The sequence below is a fragment of the Eubalaena glacialis genome, chromosome X (assembly GCF_028564815.1).
Source record: "Eubalaena glacialis isolate mEubGla1 chromosome X, mEubGla1.1.hap2.+ XY, whole genome shotgun sequence".
In the NCBI taxonomy this organism is placed as follows: Eukaryota; Metazoa; Chordata; class Mammalia; order Artiodactyla; family Balaenidae; genus Eubalaena; species Eubalaena glacialis.
Window position 1 is genome coordinate 65,252,982 of NC_083736.1, and position 8,093 is coordinate 65,261,074.

Genomic DNA, 8,093 nt, shown 5'->3' on the forward strand with positions numbered 1-8,093 from the left:
TTTTGCTTAAAGTATTAATCATCCATCTAGGCAAACATGGGGAGGTTGGATGCATGCTATGACTGAAGTGGTTGACAAAGATCCGGGGCTATTGGTGGTACACAGAAGTAATGAGGATGGGAGGAAAGCTGCTGCTCTGAAAGAGGGAGAAAACGGGCTGGAGGAATTGGGGTACGTTCACCAAGCTGGGAGGGGGCTCAAAATTGGTATTCATTTCTGCGCAGCTGCTGGTATGTCAGAGGCTTGGAATTGGCATGGTAAATCTAAAACCGTCTCAGCAGTGGTTAGCTGACCTCACCCAAGTTCCAAGCCCTACTCTGCTTGATCCTTTTTTCTTGAGCCTCAGAGCTAAAATGTTCCTGAGCTCTTTCCTATTGGCTGGGAAGACCAATTGAAGTTCCCTTGCCCATGTTAGGAGGTGTACGCCTCCTGAACTAAAGATAGAAACAGCTGGCCCTTCCAGGCAGCTAAAAGCCTCCTGACTAAGAGGTGTTCCCCACTCGGCAGCCAGACTCCTTGAAACACCCTTTCAGTAATTCTACCAACGCCTCCATGTCTCTACTCTGCCATAACAAAGGCTGTGGGCAGCACTTTGACCCCCAAACCAACCTTCCTGGTGAGTAATCCTGACCTTGCCAGGAGCTCTGTGAGTGCTGGGGGAGTTGTCAGCTGTGGGCAGTCTGTTAAAGGAAGAAAGAAAAAAATTTAGTGTACTGCCATAGTTTAATTGGTCTGAGTGATTTTCAGTCTTTACTGATTTTTTTTACTTCATACAGAAAGACTGTAAGCATATAAACCTGGAAAAAAAGGTAGGAAGTGATGTTTGGTATAGTATCTTTCCTTCCTTGATCCTTCTACCGGTATCCACAGATTCCTGTTGCCATCACCCTGGGGTCCCAATCTTCCATGATGCACTTAAGGTGAGGAATAGGCAAGGGGGGATAGCAAGAGCATTTCGCAAAAGAAATATAGCCAGGAATCTAAGCTGAGCTGGATCTCTTGTTATCAGGGTTGGTCCTGCTGCCGGAAGCGAACTGTAGATTTCTCTGAGTTCTTAAACATCAAGGTAAATTCTTTACTTCCTGGGATTCTGCCCCTAATAGAAGGATTCTATCCCTAATCCTCTCTCCTTATCTGTACTAGGGCTGTACTGTGGGACCACACTGTGCTGAGAAGCTCCCTGAGACCCCTCAACCTGAGGGCCCTGCCACAAGCAGTTCACTTCAGGAGCAAAAACCTCCGAATACGATTCCAAAGTCAGCAGAGACTTTGCGCCGGGAGAGGCCCAAGTAAAGAGGAGGAGGTCCCTGGGTTTTTCCTACATTCATGGAGCTTACTAGGAGTGATTAATGGGTCATTGAGGTTTGGGACTAGTGACTAGAGATGTGAGGAGACCCAAGGGTCAGGGCTTGGTGTATCTTCGGTGCCTTGGGGGAAATTTGTGTCCGGAAATAATGTCCTTTGTGCTAAAGTGGTACGGGGTGATGGGATAGGTATTCTGTGAGGTTTTTTTGTTTTGTTTTTTTGGGGGTTTTTTTGGCCGCTCTGTCTGGCATGTGGGATCTTAGTTCCCTGACCAGGGATTGAACCCGTGCCCCTGCAGTGGAAGCACAGTCAACCACTGGACCGCCAGGGGAGTCCCGGGATAGGTATTTTGAATCAATAGAGTAGATAGCCTCTCATGAATACATACTTAGTTACAATACAAGGGGGATTGTTGAGAATGACTTTTTTTTTCTTTTTGGAAAAGAGCTTTAAAATAAGTTTTGCATCAAGAAAAGGATGTAGTAGTATTGGCAGCCAGGAGACTGCAGAGGAGAATAAGATAATTTTGTGGAAATAGTATGAGCAACAGAAGAAAGTCATATTAGGTCTACAATTAATTAGATGAAGAAGAAGAGGGAATGATGCAGTTCTGCAGAGAAATATGGTTGGATTTAGAGCAACTGAGTAGATGGGCAAGAGGAGCCCTGGGGAATTCCCCAGGGTTCAAGGATTTGGCATGTCCACAGAGAAGAAAATTGGCAATGGGGTTGCTACCCATCTTCTCTAACCCTGCCCCACTTTCACCAGACTTCTTCGATTCCATTACCACTGGTGGGAAGGTTGGCGCTGTTGATCACGGTTAGTGGGTCAGGACTAAATCACCCCACCCATACTCCCTAGGTCAGAGTTGCCTCCAAAGCTGCTTCCGCTAAATATATCCCAAGCCCTGGGAATGGCACTGGAAAAGAAGGAATTAGACCAAGAACCTGGAGCAGGTAAGTGGGTCTTTAGTAGGACAGGCTTCACAGGCAGGAATTTAGTGAAAGTGGCAGTTGGGTGGAGGAAATGAATAGGGTTCCTGACTCTGTTTCCTTTGCCCAGGACTTGACAGTAGTCTGATCCAGACTGGTGCCAGCTGCCAGAACCCAGGATGTGATGCTGTGAGTGAGAGTTTGTGGAGGACTCAAGCATGTGGTTGAGAGATGCCACGCCTGAGGGATGACTGGGTATAGATATGAGGCTGCATAGGGTACATTTTAAAATGACCCAATTCTTTTCCTGATTCTCCTTTATCTGTCTTAGGTTTACCAAGGCCCGGAGAGTGATGCTACTCCATGTACCTACCACCCAGGAGCACCTCGATTCCATGAGGGGTGATGGAGGGGACTGGGTGGGCTGTGAGACAGGTTTCTCCCAATGTTGACCTTAAGATGGAAGTGGGGGCTTGTGGGGAGGGGAGAGGAGAGTCAGTTGAATTCTATTCCTACCTCAGGATGAAATCTTGGAGTTGTTGTGGTATCCAGACCCTGGATTTTGGGGCATTCCTGGCACAGCCAGGGTGCAGAGTTGGTAGACATGACTGGGGGAAGCAGGTAAGTCCCGACTTTCCTGAACTCTTGATTAGAACCCAATTCCAAAATAATTTCTTCTCCCTGTACCTCATGGCCAAACTCTGTATCTTCTCCCTTTTGCATGGACCAAATAAGATTCTGCTCCTTATCCTTTACCAGCCCAGTGGTTTTGCAATATGAGGTGGTGGTAATCTTTCTGAGACTCTCTGTCTCCTCTCCACATATACCATGAGAATGCCCCTTGGGTTAAGAGTTCATTCTTACCACCCACTTTTCACATCTTCTTTTTAGCTGCCAGCGTCTTGCCGTCATGATTGGCACCAGACAGATTCCTTAGTAGTGGTGACTGTATACGGTCAGATTCCACTTCCTGCGTTCAACTGGGTGAAGGCCAGTCAAACTGAGGTGAGGAACGTCTGATGCTGGATGGGAAGCCAGTGAATTGGGTGATATTATAATCTTACAGGCAGAGTCGTCGTAGGCAGTAAACATGTAGGCTCCATAGTCCTCTGAGAGGAAGGTAGAGCTGTTAGGTCAGGGTTATCTGGTTGACCCGTGGATGTAGGGATTACACCACTGGCCTGCTTCTCTGTCTTAATGACTTGTTCTGAGCTTCTGGGATTGTTACTACCCCTGTAATTCTTTTCTCTCAGCTTCATGTCCACATTGTCTTTGATGGTAACCGTGTGTTCCAAGCACAGATGAAGCTCTGGGGGGTAAGTGAAGATAAGGGGGCACAGGAGGGGGAGGCAGATGGGGTAAAATGAAGGGCCAGACTGGAATGAATAGAGGGTGTCTTGAGGGAAGGAGTTGTAGTGGGAAAGTGGAGGTTTTCTCTTCATTTGCTTTGATATTCTCTCTCTCTCCCTCTTCCTCCCTCTTTTTCTCCCTCTCCCCCCCAACTCCCCTTTCTTTCCTCTTTCTCTCTCTCCCTTACTTATTCCTTCCCTATATTTTTCCCCACCTTGCATTTTTTATTTTTCTCCCTGTCATTCATCACCATCCTACCCTGACCCCAATCCCTTTGATTTCCTCATTTTCTCTTCTGTGTTCCTCTATCTTTCCCTCCTCCTCAGGTCATAAACGTGGAGCAGAGCTCTGTCTCCTTGATGCCATCTCGGGTTGAAATCTCCCTGGTCAAGGCTGACCCAGGATCCTGGGCCCAGCTGGAGCACCCCGATGCACTGGCTGAGAAGGCTAAGGCAGGGGTTGGGTTAGAGATGGATGAGGAAGAATCTGAGGATTCAGATGATGACCTGAGCTGGACAGAGGAGGAGGAAGAGGAGGAAGTGATGGGGGAATAGTGACACCAGACAGTCAAGTGCCTAGATAGGACCTCAGTGACTCCCTTAGGATCTCAGAGACCAGGATATGGTTGGCCATGTGGTGTCATTGAGCAGCAGGAGGCAGAAGGAGGGGAGAACAAAAGTGTCCCAACCATTCTGTTTTTTTCCCTTAAATAAATCTTGTATTCTGCAGTTTCACATAGTGTCGTTCTCTCACCTCACTATCTAAGATTGTATTCATTCCCTCCAACTTCCCTGTGTGTGCAACACACATGTGTGAAAAAAGCACATGTAATCAATTCTTCACAACCACCAAGTATTTACTGAGTACTTACTATGTGCCCAGTTATATGTTAGGTGGTTTAGAGGTATCTGAGAAACAGAAGACTCATTCATTCCTCTCAGGAAAATTGTAGTCAGGCTGCCAAGTCAAGGCTCTACATGAGATAATAATAAACATTATCAGGTAGTTTAACTGAGTGCTAAATTGTGCAGTACAGTTTTGAAAAGCTGTAGGAGTTGAGAGAATGGAGTGGTTAATGTGGACTGTAGTAGAAAGGGAAAGCTCCATGGAAGAAGCACATTTTTTACAGCTTTAATTAGATACAATACACATCCCATACAATTTGCCTGTTCAAAGTGTAAAATTCAGGTTTTTTTTTTTTAGTGTACTCAGAGTTGTACAACCGCAATCAATTTTACAATGTTTTCATCACTCCAAAAATAAACTCTTTACCCATTAGCAGTCACTCCCAGTGTCCCCCCAAACTCATAGCCCTAGGCAACCACTTATCTACTTTCTGCCTCTGTGGATTTACCTATGCTGGATATTTCATATGAATGGAATCATACAATATGTGGTTGTTTGTGACAGGCTTCTTTCACTTAGGATAATGTTTTCAAGGTTCATCCATGTTATAACATGTATCAGTACTTCATTCCTTTTAATGGCCAAATAATATTTCACTGTGTGGATATACCACTTGTGTTTATCTCTTCATCAGTTGAGGTATATTTGGGTTGTTCCCACTTTTTGGCTATTATGAATAACGCTCCTATAATAATGCTCCCATGCATTCATGTTCAAGTTTTATGTGGACATATGTTTTCATTTCTCTTGGATATATACCAAGTGTAATTGGAATGTAATTTCTGGGTCAAATGGTAACTTTTAACCTTTTGAGGAACTGCCAGACTGTTTTCCAAAGAGGCTGCACCATTTTACATTCCCACCAGCAGTGTATGAGGGTTCCAATTTCTCCACATCCTCAGTAACACTTGTTACTTGTCTTTTTTTATTATGGCCATCCTAGTGGGTGTGAAGTGGAATCTCATTGTGGTTTTACTTTGACTTTCCCTGATGGCTAATGATGCTGAGCATCTTTACATGTACTTATTGGCCATTTTTGTATCTTATTTGGAGAAATGTCTATACAGATCCTTTGCCCATTTGTTAATAGGGTTGTTTGTCTTTTTATTGAGTTGTATTTTAAAAATATATTCTGGAGACAAGTCTCTTGTCAGATATATCATTTATAAATATTTTCTCCCATTCTCTGTGTTGTCTTTACACTTCCTTGATGGTGTCCTTTGATACACAAAAGTTTTTAATTTTTATGAAGTCTAATTTATCCACTTTTCCTTTGGTTGCTTATGCTTTTGATGTCATATCCTAGAAACCATTGCCTAATCCAAGGTCATGAAAATTTACTCCTATGTTTTCTGAGAGTTTTATAGTTTTAGCTCTTACATTTAGGTCTTTGATCCATCGAGTTAGTTTTTGTATGTGGTACGAGGTAGGGGTCCAACTTTACATTTTTGCATATGGATATCCAGTTGTCCCAGCACCATTTGTGGAAGAGACTATTCTGTCCCCACTGAATTGTCCTAGCACCCTAGTTGAAAACCAATTAACCATAAATGTGAGGGTTAAGAAATATATTTTGAATGGAAATTTGAAGAATGAGAAATTTGGATAGATATGGAAGAGTAGGGAGAGCCAGGCTTGGGTAGGAAGTTGTTCTATTTTACTTTTTGTGTTTTATTATAAATTCCAAAAGCTATACATATTGTCACTGTAAAAGACTCAATGCAGAAGTATATGGAGTAAGAAGTAAATGCTCCTCTTCAGATTCTCTCCAAGTTTAGTCCTTTTGCTGTTTGTAACCACTGCTAACATATCAGAGGGTATTGGTTCCCCGACCAGGGATTGAACCCATACCCCCTGCAGTGGAAGCACAGAGCCCTAACCACTGGCCCACCAGAGAATTCCCTCAGAAGGGTATGTTTAAGCGAGGGAACAGAAAAGTCAAGTGAAGTGTCGCTAGATTGGCAAGAGCCTAAAATGCTAGATCAAGGATTTTGAACATGATTTAAAAGAGAGTTAAAAAGGCATTATAGGCCTTTTTTTTTTCTTTTAATTGATTTTTGGCTGCGTTGGGTCTTTATTGCTGTGCATGGGCTTTCTCTAGTTGCGGCGAGTGGCGGCTACTCTTCGTTGCGGTGCAGGCTTCTCCGCGGTGGCTTCTCTTGTTGCGGAGCACGGGCTCTAGGCGTGCGGGCTCAGTAGTTGTGGCTCGCAGGCTCTAGAGCACAGGCTCAGTAGTTGTGGTGCACGGGCTTAGTTGCTCCATGGCATGTGGGATCTTCCCGGATCAGGGCTCGAACCCATGTCCCCTGCGTTGGCAGGCGGATTCTTAACCACTGTGCGACCAGGGAAGCCTGGCCTTTTCTTTTTAAACGTAGATTTTTTCTTTATGGCTGCGCCACGTGGCTTGCAGGATCTTAGATCCCCAACCAGGGATTGAACCCAGGCCCGTGGTAGTGAAAGCGCCGAGTTCTAATCACTGGACCACCAGGGAATTCCCTTAAATGTAGATTCTTAATTAGAGGAGTGATATCTCTTTTTTGAGTCTCTCCTGAGTCAGATTTACTCCCTCAGCTGCCTCGTGGCTTGTGGGATCTTAATTCCCCGATTAGGGATCGAAGCCGGGTCCCAGCAGAGAGCACCGAGTCCTAACCATTGGACCGCCAGGGAATTCCCTGAAAATAGGATTTTTCTTGACAGTCAGGTTTTGCTAGTCTATAAAGTGATAACATATTTACCATACCATTGCATCAACTTTAGGATTAAGGAAGATTGTATTCACCTGCTGAGGGAGTAAAGTATCATGTATAGAATGCCACTGTGTGGGGCACTTTACCCACATTATTTTATTTAATCCTCACATCTGCTCTGTGAGGTAGGTATTATTATCCCCAATTTTTATAGATGAGGAAACCAAAGCTCAGAGAAGGACATAGCTAGCCTGAGGTCACATGGCTACTGATTAAAACCTCAGTCATTGTTCTAGAGCCATCTGAGAATATCCAAAACCTAAGGACCCAACGGAGATCTTAGAAGAGGAGCTTGATATCGCATCCCTGTAGCCTAGCAGAGTCCCTTCGACAAGCCTATCTGGGAACCAGCGAGGCCCTTAGTTGATCAGTGGTATCTCACACTGATATAACGCTTTCCCAACCACTTTTTGTCTCTGATCACCTCATCCCTAACCTAAGTGGGACCCCTGGGTACTTTACCTCTCACTTCATCCAGATCAGTAATTATCTCCCAGTTACACCAGATTTAGTGTTACTGACTCTGGGACCCCTGCCTCCACTGTCCTCTTTCTCCCTTTCTGCTCCCAAAGTCCCAGAACACTGCTAGAGGGAGAACCAAGCAGACCAATATGAATTCATGCTGTCCAATTTCAACTTGGCCCTTGCAGCTGCTCAGCAACCCTTTTATTTGTCTCATACATTCCCTGGCACTCTCCCCACAGAGGCTGTTCCAGAACTTCTTCTTTCTCCTCAAACTACAAATTCCAATCTCCCTGCTTCTACTTACACAGATTTCATATTAGACACTTTCATCTGATTAACTGTCCCTCCTGCAGCAAATCAGTAATATCGTTCTCCCTTCCAGCCCTGT

At 44.6% G+C, this 8,093-nt stretch overlaps 1 protein-coding gene across 1 annotated transcript; it reads left to right on the forward strand.

Moving 5' to 3' along the window:
* Positions 1–552: 552 nt before the first annotated feature.
* On the forward strand, positions 553–4,141 carry ITGB1BP2 (integrin subunit beta 1 binding protein 2). The gene is made up of 11 exons (XM_061178890.1): positions 553–616; positions 871–920; positions 1,010–1,066; positions 1,144–1,289; positions 2,167–2,261; positions 2,368–2,426; positions 2,569–2,639; positions 2,759–2,858; positions 3,129–3,242; positions 3,491–3,553; positions 3,914–4,141. Exons 1-11 carry the CDS (start codon positions 553–555, stop codon positions 4,139–4,141), a joined length of 1,047 nt encoding a protein of 348 aa, XP_061034873.1.
* The last annotated feature ends 3,952 nt before the right edge of the window (positions 4,142–8,093 follow it).

Excerpts from the sequence above, each read along its gene's own strand:
- ITGB1BP2 (XM_061178890.1), top strand. The coding sequence starts at position 553 with ATGTCTCTACTCTGCCATAACAAAGGCTGTGGGCAGCACTTTGACCCC. Across the intron at positions 1,290-2,166 it reads TTGCGCCGGGAGAGGCCCAA|GTCAGAGTTGCCTCCAAAGC; the intron begins GTAAAGAGGAGG and ends CATACTCCCTAG. Across the intron at positions 2,262-2,367 it reads AGACCAAGAACCTGGAGCAG|GACTTGACAGTAGTCTGATC; the intron begins GTAAGTGGGTCT and ends TCCTTTGCCCAG.